Source organism: Salvelinus fontinalis, chromosome 32, assembly GCF_029448725.1.
Source record: "Salvelinus fontinalis isolate EN_2023a chromosome 32, ASM2944872v1, whole genome shotgun sequence".
In the NCBI taxonomy this organism is placed as follows: Eukaryota; Metazoa; Chordata; class Actinopteri; order Salmoniformes; family Salmonidae; genus Salvelinus; species Salvelinus fontinalis.
The window spans coordinates 2,164,237-2,180,233 of record NC_074696.1 but is presented as its reverse complement, the minus strand read 5'-3'; the positions used below and the strand labels follow the sequence as shown (position 1 = coordinate 2,180,233).

Below are 15,997 nucleotides of genomic sequence, written 5' to 3'. Positions count from 1 at the left end.
CGTTCCTCTGTGTGTTTTTGATGTTTGTGTTGTTGATGTTTGTGTTGTTGATGTTTGTGTTCCTCTGTGTGTTGTTGATGTTTGTGTTGTTGATGTTTGTGTTGTTGATGTTTGTGTTGTTGATGTTTGTGTGCCTCTGTGTGTTGTTGATGTTTGTGTTGTTGATGTTTGTGTTGTTGATGTTTGTGTTGTTGATGTTTGTGTTGTTGATGTTTGTGTTCCTTCTGTGTGATGTTGATGTTTGTGTTGTTGATGTTTGTGTTGTTGATGTTTGTGTTGTTGATGTTTGTGTTGTTGATGTTTGTGTTCCTCTGTGTGTTGATGTTTGTGTTGTTGATGTTTGTGTTGTTGAGGTTTGTGTTCCTCCTGTGTGATGTTGATGTTTGTGTTGTTGATGTTTGTGTTCCTCTGTGTGTTGTTGATGTTTGTGTTGTTGATGTTTGTGTTCCTCTGTGTGTTGTTGATGTTTGTGTTGTTGATGTTTGTGTTCCTCTGTGTGTTGTTGATGTTTGTGTTCCTCTGTGTGTTGTTGATGTTGATGTTTGTGTTCTTTCTGTGTGTTGTTGATGTTTGTGTTGTTGATGTTTGTGTTGTTGATGTTTATGTTCCTCTGTGTGTTGTTGATGTTTGCGTTCCTCTGTGTGTTTTTGATGTTTGTGTTGTTGATGTTTGTGTTGTTGATGTTTGTGTGCCTCTGTGTGTTGTTGATGTTTGTGTTGTTGATGTTTGTGTTCCTCTGTGTGTTGTTGATGTTTGTGTTGTTGATGTTTGTGGTGTTGATGTTTGTGCTGTTGATGTTTGTGTTGTTGATGTTTGTGTTGTTGATGTTTGTGTTCCTCCTGTGTGATGTTGATGTTTGTGTTGTTGATGTTTGTGTTGTTGATGTTTGTGTTGTTGATGTTTGTGTTGTTGATGTTTGTGTTCCTCTGTGTGTTGTTGATGTTTGTGTTGTTGATGTTTGTGTTCCTCCTGTGTGATGTTGATGTTTGTGTTGTTGATGTTTGTGTCGTTGATGTTTGTGTTGTTGATGTTTGTGTTGTTGATGTTTGTGTTGTTGATGTTTGTGTTGTTGATGTTTGTGTTCCTCTGTGTGTTGTTGATGTTTGTGTTGTTGATGTTTGTGTTCCTCTGTGTGTTGTTGATGTTTGTGTTCCTCTGTGTGTTGTTGATGTTTGTGTTCCTCTGTGTGTTGTTGATGTTGATGTTTGTGTTCCTCCTGTGTGTTGTTGATGTTTGTGTTCCTCTGTGTGTTGTTGATGTTGATGTTTGTGTTCCTCCTGTGTGTTGTTGATGTTTGTGTTGTTGATGTTTGTGTTCCTCTGTGTGTTGTTGATGTTTGTGTTCCTCTGTGTGTTGTTGATGTTGATGTTTGTGTTCCTCCTGTGTGTTGTTGATGTTTGTGATGTTGATGTTTGTGTTGTTGTTTGTGTTGTTGATGTTTGTGTTGTTGATGTTTGTGTTGTTGATGTTTGTGTTCCTCTGTGTGTTGTTGATGTTTGTGTTGTTGATGTTTGTGTTGTTGATGTTTGTGTTCCTCCTGTGTGATGTTGATGTTTGTGTTGTTGATGTTTGTGTTCCTCTGTGTGTTGTTGATGTTTGTGTTCCTCTGTGTGTTGTTGATGTTTGTGTTCCTCTGTGTGTTGTTGATGTTGATGTTTGTGTTCCTCCTGTGTGTTGTTGATGTTTGTGTTGTTGATGTTTGTGTTGTTGATGTTTATGTTCCTCTGTGTGTTGTTGATGTTTGCGTTCCTCTGTGTGTTTTTGATGTTTGTGTTGTTGATGTTTGTGTGCCTCTGTGTGTTGTTGATGTTTGTGTTGTTGATGTTTGTGTTCCTCTGTGTGTTGTTGATGTTTGTGTTGTTGATGTTTGTGTTGTTGATGTTTGTGTTGTTGATGTTTGTGTTGTTGATGTTTGTGTTGTTGATGTTTGTGTTCCTCCTGTGTGATGTTGATGTTTGTGTTGTTGATGTTTGTGTTGTTGATGTTTGTTTTGTTGATGTTTGTGTTGTTGATGTTTGTGTTGTTGATGTTTGTGTTGTTGATGTTTGTGTTCCTCTGTGTGTTGTTGATGTTTGTGTTGTTGATGTTTGTGTTCCTCCTGTGTGATGTTGATGTTTGTGTTGTTGATGTTTGTGTTCCTCTGTGTGTTGTTGATGTTTGTGTTCCTCTGTGTGTTGTTGATGTTTGTGTTGTTGATGTTTGTGTTCCTCTGTGTGTTGTTGATGTTTGTGTTCCTCTGTGTGTTGTTGATGTTGATGTTTGTGTTCCTCCTGTGTGTTGTTGATGTTTGTGTTGTTGATGTTTGTGTTCCTCTGTGTGTTGATGATGTTTGTGTTCTTCTGTGTGTTGTTGATGTTGATGTTTGTGTTCCTCCTGTGTGTTGTTGATGTTTGTGTTGTTGATGTTTGTGTTGTTGATGTTTGTGTTCCTCTGTGTGTTGTTGATGTTTGTGTTGTTGATGTTTGTGTTCCTCTGTGTGTTGTTGATGTTTGTGTTCCTCTGTGTGATGTTGATGTTTGTGTTCCTCCTGTGTGTTGTTGATGTTTGTGTTGTTGATGTGTGTGTTGTTGATGTTTGTGTTCCTCTGTGTGTTGTTGATGTTTGTGTTGTTGATGTTTGTGTTCCTCTGTGTCTTTTGTAGAGTGTGTGAATGCTTTGTTTCGTATTTTTTTATAAAAAGAAAAAAATCTTTAAAAAAAGAAAAGTATGTATAGATGATACATTATTATTGTTATTATTGTCATGTCTATTCTTTAGGGCCATGTTCTGCAGTAACTTGTCATGTCTATTCTTCAGGGCCATGTTCTGCAGTAACTTGTCATGTCTATTCCTCAGGACCATGTTCTGCAGTAACTTGTCATGTCTATTCTTGAGGGCCATGTTCTGCAGTAACTTGTCATGTCTATTCTTCAGGGCCATGTTCTGCAGTAACTTGTCATGTCTATTCTTTAGGGCCATGTTCTGCAGTAACTTGTCATGTCTATTCCTCAGGGCCATGTTCTGCAGTAACTTGTCATGTCTATTCTTCAGGGCCATGTTCTGCAGTAACTTGTCATGTCTATTCTTTAGGGCCATGTTCTGCAGTAACTTGTCATGTCTATTCTTCAGGGCCATGTTCTGCAGTAACTTGTCATGTCTATTCTTCAGGGCCATGTTCTGCAGTAACTTGTCATGTCTATTCCTCAGGGCCATGTTCTGCAGTAACTTGTCATGTCTATTCTTCAGGGCCATGTTCTGCAGTAACTTGTCATGTCTATTCTTCAGGGCCATGTTCTGCAGTAACTTGTCATGTCTATTCCTCAGGGCCATGTTCTGCAGTAACTTGTCATGTCTATTCTTCAGGGCCATGTTCTGCAGTAACTTGTCATGTCTATTCTTCAGGGCCATGTTCTGCAGTAACTTGTCATGTCTATTCCTCAGGGCCATGTTCTGCAGTAACTTGTCATGTCTATTCCTCAGGGCCATGTTCTGCAGTAACTTGTCATGTCTATTCTTCAGGGCCATGTTCTGCAGTAACTTGTCATGTCTATTCTTCAGGGCCATGTTCTGCAGTAACTTGTCATGTCTATTCCTCAGGGCCATGTTCTGCAGTAACTTGTCATGTCTATTCTTCAGGGCCATGTTCTGCAGTAACTTGTCATGTCTATTCCTCAGGGCCATGTTCTGCAGTAACTTGTCATGTCTATTCTTTAGGGCCATGTTCTGCAGTAACTTGTCATGTCTATTCTTCAGGGCCATGTTCTGCAGTAACTTGTCATGTCTATTTTTCAGGGCCATGTTCTGCAGTAACTTGTCATGTCTATTCCTCAGGGCCATGTTCTGCAGTAACTTGTCATGTCTATTCTTCAGGGCCATGTTCTGCAGTAAACTTGTCATGTCTATTCCTCAGGGCCATGTTCTGCAGTAACTTGTCATGTCTATTCCTCAGGGCCATGTTCTGCAGTAACTTGTCATGTCTATTCCTCAGGGCCATGTTCTGCAGTAACTTGTCATGTCTATTCTTCAGGGCCATGTTCTGCAGTAACTTGTCATGTCTATTCTTCAGGGCCATGTTCTGCAGTATCTTGTCATGTCTATTCTTCAGGGCCATGTTCTGCAGTAACTTGTCATGTCTATTCCTCAGGGCCATGTTCTGCAGTAACTTGTCATGTCTATTCCTCAGGGCCATGTTCTGCAGTAACTTGTCATGTCTATTCCTCAGGGCCATGTTCTGCAGTAACTTGTCATGTCTATTCCTCAGGGCCATGTTCTGCAGTAACTTGTCATGTCTATTCTTCAGGGCCATGTTCTGCAGTAACTTGTCATGTCTATTCTTCAGGGCCATGTTCTGCAGTAACTTGTCATGTCTATTCCTCAGGGCCATGTTCTGCAGTAACTTGTCATGTCTATTCTTCAGGGCCATGTTCTGCAGTAACTTGTCATGTCTATTCCTCAGGGCCATGTTCTGCAGTAACTTGTCATGTCTATTCTTTAGGGCCATGTTCTGCAGTAACTTGTCATGTCTATTCTTCAGGGCCATGTTCTGCAGTAACTTGTCATGTCTATTTTTCAGGGCCATGTTCTGCAGTAACTTGTCATGTCTATTCCTCAGGGCCATGTTCTGCAGTAACTTGTCATGTCTATTCCTCAGGGCCATGTTCTGCAGTAACTTGTCATGTCTATTCTTCAGGGCCATGTTCTGCAGTAACTTGTCATGTCTATTCTTCAGGGCCATGTTCTGCAGTATCTTGTCATGTCTATTCTTCAGGGCCATGTTCTGCAGTAACTTGTCATGTCTATTCTTCAGGGCCATGTTCTGCAGTAACTTGTCATGTCTATTCTTCAGGGCCATGTTCTGCAGTAACTTGTCATGTCTATTCTTCAGGGCCATGTTCTGCAGTAACTTGTCATGTCTATTCCTCAGGACCATGTTCTGCAGTAACTTGTCATGTCTATTCTTCAGGGCCATGTTCTGCAGTAACTTGTCATGTCTATTCTTCAGGGCCATGTTCTGCAGTAACTTGTCATGTCTATTCCTCAGGGCCATGTTCTGCAGTAACTTGTCATGTCTATTCCTCAGGGCCATGTTCTGCAGTAACTTGTCATGTCTATTCTTCAGGGCCATGTTCTGCAGTAACTTGTCATGTCTATTCTTCAGGGCCATGTTCTGCAGTAACTTGTCATGTCTATTCCTCAGGGCTATGTTCTGCAGTAACTTGTCATGTCTATTCTTCAGGGCCATGTTCTGCAGTAACTTGTCATGTCTATTCTTCAGGGCCATGTTCTGCAGTAACTTGTCATGTCTATTCCTCAGGGCCATGTTCTGCAGTAACTTGTCATGTCTATTCTTCAGGGCCATGTTCTGCAGTAACTTGTCATGTCTATTCTTCAGGGCCATGTTCTGCAGTAACTTGTCATGTCTATTCTTCAGGGCCATGTTCTGCAGTAACTTGTCATGTCTATTCTTCAGGGCCATGTTCTGCAGTAACTTGTCATGTCTATTCTTCAGGGCCATGTTCTGCAGTAACTTTGTGGAGAGCAGCCAGGGTCGGGTGGATCTGAAGGGCATCTCCCCTGACGTGCTCAGTGGCATAGTGGACTATGTGTATACAGGAGCCATCACCATCAGCATGGACATAGTGCTGCCTCTAATGCAGGCAGCCTCTATGCTGTACTATGGGCGGCTGTTTGAGGCCTGCTCCACCTTCCTTCAGGTGACTACAGATGGAAATCAGCTTTTTTGCCAACTCTGGGACTGTCAGATTGATTTTGAAACTGCAGTATTGATTGATGTGATTGTGCCACTAACTCCTGATTGTGTTTGTGAATCAGGCTTCCCTTGCAAAATAGACGTTTATCTCAATTGGACTTTCCTGCATAAATAAATAAAATACTAAATAATAATAATGTGCACACACACGGTCTTCGTTAAATTATAATATATTTCAGGAGCAGCTGAGCCCAGACAACTGTCTCAGTATGATCAGGTTGTCAGAGATCCTCCACTGTGACAGTCTGAAGGAGAAGGCTAAGGAGATGGCCGTGAGGAGCTTCTCAGACGTAGCTGCCTCCGAGGACTTCTGTGAGCTCTCCTTACCGGAGCTCATGTGTTACCTGGAGGATGATCGACTCTGTGCCGAGGAGGAGCAGGTGATATGAGATGAGAAGAGATGAGTAAAGAAGAGACATGATAAAAATAAGATTAGATAAAAATAAGATTGTTTTTAACACGGGAGATTAGTACTAAAAGTCCCATTTCGCAGGTGTTTGAGACCCTCCTGGCGTGGATCCACCACGACCCGTTCTCCCGACGCGGCGCCATCTCCGACCTCTTCAGGAAGGTGCGTCTGCGCTACATCCACCCCACCTACCTGTTCCAGTTCATCGCCAACGACCCGCTAGTGCAGTCCTCCACGCTCTGCACTGAGATCATAGAGTCCGTCCGTCGCCTCATGCTCTCGGTCAGTGCCAAGTGCGGTCGTGAGCTGAAGCCCCTCTGGACCACACCGCGCCGCTACACCTGCCGAGAGACGCTCGTTGTGGTCGGCGGGCGCAAGAATAACGAGCAGACATCCCGGGAAGCCCTGCTCTATGACGAGAGGACTCAGCGCTGGCAGTGGCTGGCCAAGCTGCCCCTGCGACTCTACAAGGCCTCCTACGTCTGTATCCACAGCATCCTGTATGTGGTGGGGGGGCTCAGCCTCAGTATGGCCTCCGGAGACAGCTCTGTATCTGCCACCGTCTACACCCTCTCCCTCAAGACCAACCAGGTATGAAGGGGCTAGCATACCCACAGCACTGACGGTTTGTCCAGAAAATAGGTATTTTTAAATTAGATTTTATTGTGTTGATCGATAATTATTTTGTATTGTGAATTTATGAAAATGGTACATTTTGACCTTAGCTGCTATTGATACCATGTAATGCTGCCTTATTGAAATCCACCCGTCTCTGTAACCAGTGGAGGACGGCCGAGCCCATGTTGGAGCCGCGCTACGCCCATCAGAGTGTCTCCCATCTCCACTTCATCTTTGTCCTGGGGGGGATCGGAGTGGACAAACAGATCTCCAACTCCCTGGAGAGGTACAACAGTATGTTTAACCAATGGGAGGCCATGGCTCCTCTCCCCAGCGCCGTGCTGCACCCCGCCGTCGCCGCCAACGACCAGAGGGTCTATGTGTTCGGAGGGGAGGACGCCATGCAGAACCCTGTCAGGGAGATACAGGTAACCATCAACCAACCAATCCATCCAGAACAGAAACAGTTGTAACAAAGAAGGGAGGAGGCAATTCCTTTAGCGTGTATGCTAATGTAACGGATGTGAAATGGCTAGCTAGTTAGCGGCGGTGCGCGCTAGCAGCCTTTCAGTCGGTTACGTCACTTGCTCTGAAACCTTGAAGTAGTGGTTCCCCTTGCTCTGCAAGGGCCGCGGCTTTTGTGGAGCGATGGGTAACGATGCTTCGTGGGCGACCGTTGTTGATGTGTGCAGAAGGTCTCTGGTTCGCGCCCGGGTCGGGACGAGGGGACGGACTAAAGTTATACTGTTACACTAACAGCCTGACAGATTGTTAAGGATCTTAATTTTTGATATCATTGACCAGAGGTGGAGAGAGTGGTGAGGCGAAGAACAAAATAATTATGGGGCCCGTAGTTTTTCCTGATCTGGTAACCTAACCAGGTAAAACTCTGGACCCTATACGGTATGACGTGACTTATCCGTTTTGTAAAAAAGATTTAATATGGGCTAAGGATGAAAACCCTAAATACACAGAGAAAGCAACATGATTGGACCATAAAACCCACAGGGCTTGTTTTATGCAGCTTTTCATCGTGTAGTCCTGCCCTATGCAACTGTGGGCATAATTACACATTAACTAACAGTCTGTCAGCTATTGTGTTAATTCATTCATTCCAGTTCCAATCATTTAGGATTGTAAAAGTATAGGTAGTCTCGTCAGCCCAAGTTTGAATATTTACCAAATTTGATCCCGTTCACATTTTTCTCACAAACAAATGGGCTATAAATACACAACGTTACCGCTTCGTTTACACTGGCCAGAGGGGCAGGGCGCATAGCAGGCTACACGAAAGCTTGTCTCATGAACTCAACGTAACATAGTAAAGTACAACCGGGACACTAAAATTAGTATATGTTACGTTTGGTATGGTTACACAAGACAGAACATTACATAATAAGGCAAAATAAGGGTGGATGGTCGGGGTGAATGGGTGGGCATATAACCCTAACCCAAAGGTTGCGTGTTCGAATCTCATCACGGAGTACATTAGCTAATCAACAACTACTTACTACTTTTTAGCTACTTTGCATGTTCGCTAACCCTTCCGCTAACCTTAACCCCTAGCTTACGTTAGCCATCTAGCTAACGTTAGCCACCTAGCTAACCTTAACCCCTAGCTTACGTTAGCCACCTAGCTAACCTTAACCCCTAGCTTACGTTAGCCACCTAGCTAACCTTAACCCCTAGCTTACGTTAGCCACCTAGCTACCCTTAACCCCTAGCTTACGTTAGCCATCTAGCTAACGTTAGCCACCTAACTAACCTTAACCCTTAGCTTACGTTAGCCACCTAGCTAACCTTAACCCCTAGCTTACGTTAGCCATCTAGCTAACGTTAGCCACCTAGCTAACCTTAACCCCTAGCTAACATTAGCCACCTAGCTTACGTTGACCACAACCAATTGGATTTGCTACATATAATACCATTTGCAAATTCGTAACATATTGTACAAAATGCAATTCGTCACATATCATTCGAAATGGATGATGGACATCCAGAAATTAAAACATACCATACGAAACGTAACATATCATACTAATTGGAGTGTCTGAGATTTACATTTACTATGTTACATCTACCTCTCAGTCCAGGCTGTTGACTATGAAGCTGCTGTTGTTAGTACATTTACTATGTTACATCTACCTCTGAGTCCAGGCTGTTGACTAGGAAGCTGCTGTTGTTAGTACATTTACTATGTTACATCTACCTCTGAGTCCAGGCTGTTGCCTAGGAAGCTGACAGACATTGTTTATATTTGCCATGCAATACAGCTAATGTTTTAGGTCTATAGCAGTGGTCACCAACCTTTGTCAAGATCACTTTAGCAGTCAAAAAGCAAACCGAGATCTACTGCTCAGATGTTTTTTATTTTACATTAACCTCACACAAACCGTTTAGTAGGAATGAGGTTTGGGCAGTCGGTCTAATACATTATCACAGCATATTGGCTATATGATTGGCCTGCCAATATTGTTATTCACACCATATTATATTTCAAAACTCGAGCTTTGATAACAAAATAGATCAGCTGTTTTAGCACTTGTGGAGCATGAATTGAAATAATTTGCTTTTTTTTGTACTGGACTGATGGTATGTCAGTGATCTTCAGGTCGAAAAGCTGGAGCTCCAGAAAGATGCCCGAGTTTCCGACTTGGAATTCTGAGTGGGATGACAATTCAAAACGATTTTTTTTCCCTCTCAGGGTCCCTGGTCTCTCCTTCCTTTCCTCCGGTGAGACTGATCAGAGAGAGGGGACACCGTCTTCCACCTGATGGTGAAACTCGAGTCGCACCGCATCTGCCTCATAAACAAATTCATGTTGCTCCTGTGACCAGAGAAAGTTAAATATTCATTAATATTAAAATCGACACGACGAGCTGCTAATAATAATAAAACGCAGGGCTATCGATACTTTGCTACTCATTCATTGCAGCTGCAGCCTGCGCGGAAGTACGGAGAAGCGCGTTTTGTAATAGCGTTGAATAAAAGCAGTGACAGTGCTGAATATAAACTTAAACATGAACTCACTCATAAAAACAGCAGCTCTTTGCTGTATTCGTTGACAGTATTGTGTTCATGGTTTTAAAAGTTATTAAATCTGACGTAGGTTAGTAGCCTATTCGACTTGGCTGTGGCCAGTGTCATGGAAGCTGTAGCCATGGTGATGTGAGCTATCTGATGGGCAGCACAGTAGGTGCACTCGATTTAGTCACAGATTTGACGGTCCGCCGGGCAGGCAGAGTTTGTTTCATGGGAACACTTTGCTTGCCCGGTACGTGGGACTTTTGAAACAAGTTCACCTAATGGCAACAGCTCAACACGATTTAAATAAAAGGATCGAAAGCCTTTATGGTTCGTTGGTTTTTTCTACAGAAATATTTGGTGATCGACTAAGAATGCCTTGAAGATCGACCAGTTGGCGCTTACTGGTCTATAGGCTGCTACATTTATGTACGTTTTTGGTTGTGTCTGTCAGGAGTGATGTGTTATCACGCTAAATCAATACTGGAGGAAGGTGACCTTGAACTTTTGTCCGTGCTGTCCAGTTTCCTTTGGAAGAACCTATCCCATTCTAAAATGGTTAATGTAAGGGTTAAGGGTCAGGGTAGGGGTTAGGTCAGGGTCAGGGTAGGGGTTAGGTAAGGGTTAAGGGTCAGGGTAGGGGTTAGGTAAGGGTTAAGGGTCAGGGTAGGGGTTAGGTCAGGGTTAAGGGTCAGGGTAGGGGTTAGGTAAGGTGTTAAGGGTCAGGGTAGGGGTTAGGTAAGGGTTAAGGGTCAGGGTAGAGGTTAGGTAAGGGTTAAGGGTATGGGTTAATGTTAGAGTTTAGAATAGGGACATCCCAATAGCACTGACCCTTGAGCTTTGTGCCCGGCCCACAAGACCTGCGATGTCCATGAATCTGATCGGTCAAGATACGCAAAGAGACAAATCATGAGGCAAATTGGTCTAAAAACAGCACTTTCCCCCTTATTAAACTAAATCAAAAGTGGTGTGGCCTCACCACACGTATTCTGGCGGCCCTTGTCATTGACTGACTGACTGAAACTCTCTCTGGTATCTCTGTCTCTCAGGTGTACCACATCTCCAGGAACCTGTGGTCCAGATTGGAAACCCGGACGGTGAAGAACGTCTGTGCACCTGCTGCCGTCATCGAAGATAAGATCTACATCATTGGAGGTGAACAGACTGCCGCTTGCATCATGTAGAATATCCACAGCTGTTACAGTCCACATGAGTTGATAGCATGTCTCTCTTTTTTCATCTTCAATGGAGTCATCTCCTTTCAACTCGATTTACTTTGATGTTGTGATTCTGAACAATCTGTGGGTAGGCTATGTCCCCAATGGTCCCCTGTTCCCTCTGGGCTCTGGTCTAAAGGAGTGCACTATATAGGGAATAGGGTTCCATAGGGCTCTGGTCTAAAGTAGTGCCCTATATAGGGAATAGGGTTCCATAGGGCTCTGGTCTAAAGTAGTGCACTATATAGGGAATAGGCTGGTATTCGGGACGCCGGCGGCCTTAATTAATAAGAGTCATGTGTATTGGAAATGTTTCATTTTTTTAGGGTACACTAGACGGATGATCGCCTACGACACCAAAGCCAACAAGTTTGTAAAGTGTGAGAACCTGAAGGAGAGGCGAATGCACCACAGCGCCACGGTCATCAACAACAAGCTGTACGTGACGGGCGGGCGCTTCCTGAACGGGCACGACACCATCGAGGACTCGGACTGCTTCGAGTGTTACGACCCCAAGACGGACGTGTGGACCTCCAAGGGGACGCTGCCGTACAAACTGTTTGACCACGGCTCCCTGCCTCTGGTCTGTGTCTCCAACAGACCCAACCCACCCTGAGTGACCCACAGCATCTTATCATCATCAGCTGGTCGTCTGGAGTCGAACAGTAGGGTGAACAGTAGGACTGACTTCTACAGCTGCCTCCCTGTCCTCCATTTGCAGATGCGATGTTCTCCACTCCGTTGTCACATTTGAGCTGGTCCACAAACTGTATATGATCTCTCTGATGAGTGACCCACAACATCCCCAAAACTCCTTGGACTCCTAGCCTAGCGGGCTCCTAACCTAACCTAGCGTAGCAGGCTCCTAGCATAGCGGGCTCCTAAAGTAGCCTAGCAGGCTCCTAACCTAGCTATCTGTCATGTTACTCCTTCACAGTAGTTATAATTGGACACCACAGCTGGGATGGGATCGGAAACCATCTGAACAGACAGACGTTGGTCTCTTCTCTCACACAGTCACAGGACGTCAACATACGCCTCAGACAGGACGTCAACATACGCCTCAGACATGGTCTTGATGCTAGCATCTGTAGCGTTGTAAATCAAAAAACCTCAGCTGGCAGGCAGAGGTGTCACATTGGCCCCAGGGAGGGAGGGAGGGAGGGAGGGAGGGAGGGAGGGAGGGAGGGAGGGCGGCTCCACTGACAGATTTCTCAGTCTCCACACTCCTCCAAGGGTACATCTGAAATGGCACCTTATTCACGACTACTGGTCAGAACTAGTGCACTACAGAGGGAATAGGGTACAAACTGGTCAGAACTAGTGCACTACAGAGGGAATAGGGTACAAACTCGTCAGAACTAGTGCACTACATAGGGAATAGGGTACAAACTGGTCAGAACTAGTGCACTACATAGGGAATAGGGTACAAACTGGTCAGAACTAGTGCACTACATAGGGAATAGGGTACAAACTGGTCAGAACTAGTGCACTATAGGGAATAGGGTACAAACTGGTCAGAACTAGTGCACTACATAGGGAATAAGGTACAAACTGGTCAGAACTAGTGCACTACATAGGGAACTGGGTAGGCTCTGGTCAAGACAAGGGAATAAGGGTGCCATTTCAGACCAACGCTCCTCTACCCAAACTAAGTAAGTCAACATAACAATGATTGAAGCCCTGTAACAGAGCTGGATCATAAGGAAAAATATCCATATGGCCATAAATTGCCTGAATTGCTACAATAACGATAAAATGAAGGATCCGTATCTAACATGAATGTGCACCACAGTTTCTAGCATTAATGTGCACCACAGTTTCTAACATTAATGTGCACCACAGTTTCTAACATTAATGTGCACCACAGTTTCTAACATTAATGTGCACCACAGTTTCTAACATTAATGTGCACCACAGTTTCTAACATTAATGTGCACCACAGTTTCTAGCATTAATGTGCACCACAGTTTCTAGTATTAATGTGCACCACAGTTTCTATCATTAATGTGCACCACAGTTTCTAGCATTAATGTGCACCACAGTTTCTAACATTAATGTGCACCACAGTTTCTAACATTAATGTGCACCAAAGTTTCTAACATTAATGTGCACCACAGTTTCTAACATTAATGTGCACCAAAGTTTCTATCATTAATGTGCACCACAGTTTCTAACATTAATGTGCACCACAGTTTCTAACATTAATGTGCACCACATTTTGTTATTATTCTTTAAACTACTACTGAACAGCTCCCCCTATTGAGAACAGGTTTTAAACTACTACTGAACAGCACCCCCTATTGAGAACAGGTTTTAAACTACTACTGAACAGCACCCCCTATTGAGAACAGGTTTTAAACTACTACTGAACAGCACCCCCTATTGAGAACAGGTTTTAAACTACTACTGAACAGCACCCCCTATTGAGAACAGGTTTTAAACTACTACTGAACAGCACCCCCTATTGAGAACAGGTTTTAAACTACTACTGAACAGCACCCCCTACTGAGAACAGGTTTTAAACTACTACTGAACAGCACCCCCTATTGAGAACAGGTTTTAAACTACTACTGAACAGCACCCCCTATTGAGAACAGGTTTTAAACTACTACTGAACAGCACCCCCTATTGAGAACAGGTTTTAAACTACTACTGAACAGCACCCCCTATTGAGAACAGGTTTTAAACTACTACTGAACAGCTCCCCCTATTGAGAACAGGTTTTAAACTACTACTGAACAGCACCCCCTATTGAAAACAGGTTTTAAACTACTACTGCTAGTTTGATGGTTGTGGCCATCAATTGTTCCATGAACAATCACCCATATTAGCAAAGTTATTTCATTTCAAACGTCACATTTCTCTAGTATGGGCTACTTATCGTAATGATGGATATCAGTAAAATGCCTGCAATGTTACCGGTATGGTCGCTGTCTACAATGCGTTTTTTTTTTTATCTTTCCAGCTCCACCCTGTTAATAATTTATCATAGCTAGGTATCCATTGCAGTTGGATTGCTGTATCATACCATACCTGACCATATCCTACCATACCATACCATATATTCTACCATATCCTACCATACCATACCATATATTCTACCATACCCTACAATACCATACCCTACAATACCATATCCTACCATACCCTACAATACCATATCCTACCATACCCTAGAATACCATATCCTACCATACCCTACAATACCATATATCCTACCATACCATACAATACCATATATCCTACCATACCATACCCGACAATACCATATCCTACCATACTCTACTCTACCATACCCTACCATACCCTACCATACCATACCCGACAATACCATATATCCTACCATACCATACCCGACAATACCATATATCCTACCATACCATACCCGACAATACCATATATCCTACCATACCATACCCGACAATACCATATCCTACCATACTCTACTCTACCATACCCTACCATACCCTACCATACCATACCCTACCCTACCATACTCTACAATACCATATCCTACCATACCCTACAAATTCCCTTATCCTACCATATATCCTACCCTTCCCGACCATACCCTACCCTATCCTACAATACCATACTATACCATATCCTATCCTACAATACCATACTATACCATATCTATCCTACCCTATCCTACAATACCATATCTATCCTACCCTATCCTACAATACCATACTATACCATATCCTACCCTATCCTACAATACCATACTATACCATATCTATCCTATCCTACAATACCATACTATACCATATCCTATCCTATCCTACAATACCATACTATACCATATCCTATCCTACCCTACAATACCATACTATACCATATCTATCCTACCCTACAATACCATACTATACCATATCCTACCCTATCCTACAATACCATACTATACCATATCTATCCTACAATACCATACCATATCTATCCTACCCTACAATACCATACTATACCATATCCTACAATACCATACTGTACCATATCCTATCCTACAATACCATACCCTACCATATCCTACCCTATCCTACAATACCATACTATACCATATGTAACAGTATAACTTTAAGTCGTCCCCTCGCCCCGACACGGGCGCGAACCTGGGACCCTCTGCACACATCAACAACGGTCGCCCACGAAGCACGGTCGTTACCCATCGCTCCACAAAGGCCGCGGCCCTTGCAGAGCAAGGGGAAACCTTACTTAAGTCTCAGAGCAAGTGACGTAACTGATTGAAATGCTACTAGCGCGCACCCGCTAACTAGCTAGCCATTTCACATCCGTTACACATATCCTATTCTACCCTACAATACCATACTATACCATATCCTATCCTACCCTATCCTACAATACCATACTATACCATATCTATCCTACCCTACAATACCATATCCTATCCTACCCTACAATACCATACTACACCATATCCTATCCTACCCTACAATACCATACTATACCATATCCTATCCTACCCTACAATACCATACTATACCATATCCTATCCTACCCTATCCTACAATACCATACTATACCATATCTATCCTATCCTACAATACCATACTATACCATATCTATCCTACCCTACAAAACCATACTATACCATATCCTACCCTATCCTACAATACCATACTATACCATATCCTATCCTACCCTACAATACCATACTATACCATATCTATCCTACCCTACAATACCATACTATACCATACCCTACAATACCATACTATACCATAACCTATCCTACCCTACAATACCATACTATACCATAACCTATCCTACCCTACAATACCATACTATACCATATCCTATCCTACCCTACAATACCATACTATACCATAACCTATCCTACCCTACAATACCATACTATACCATATCCTATCCTATCCTACATTACCATACTATACCATATCCTATCCTACCCTACAATACCATACTATACCATATCCTATCCTACAATACCATACTATA

General features: G+C 43.2%; 1 protein-coding gene across 1 annotated transcript; it reads left to right on the top strand.

Moving 5' to 3' along the window:
- The first annotated feature begins 5,219 nt into the window (after positions 1 to 5,219).
- klhl38a (kelch-like family member 38a) lies at positions 5,220 to 12,153 on the top strand. Its single transcript, XM_055893208.1, has 6 exons — positions 5,220 to 5,693; positions 5,929 to 6,129; positions 6,243 to 6,749; positions 6,941 to 7,204; positions 10,850 to 10,955; positions 11,344 to 12,153. The coding sequence occupies exons 1-6, from the start codon at positions 5,220 to 5,222 to the stop codon at positions 11,631 to 11,633; spliced, it is 1,842 nt and encodes a 613-aa protein (XP_055749183.1). The 3' UTR covers positions 11,634 to 12,153.
- The last annotated feature ends 3,844 nt before the right edge of the window (positions 12,154 to 15,997 follow it).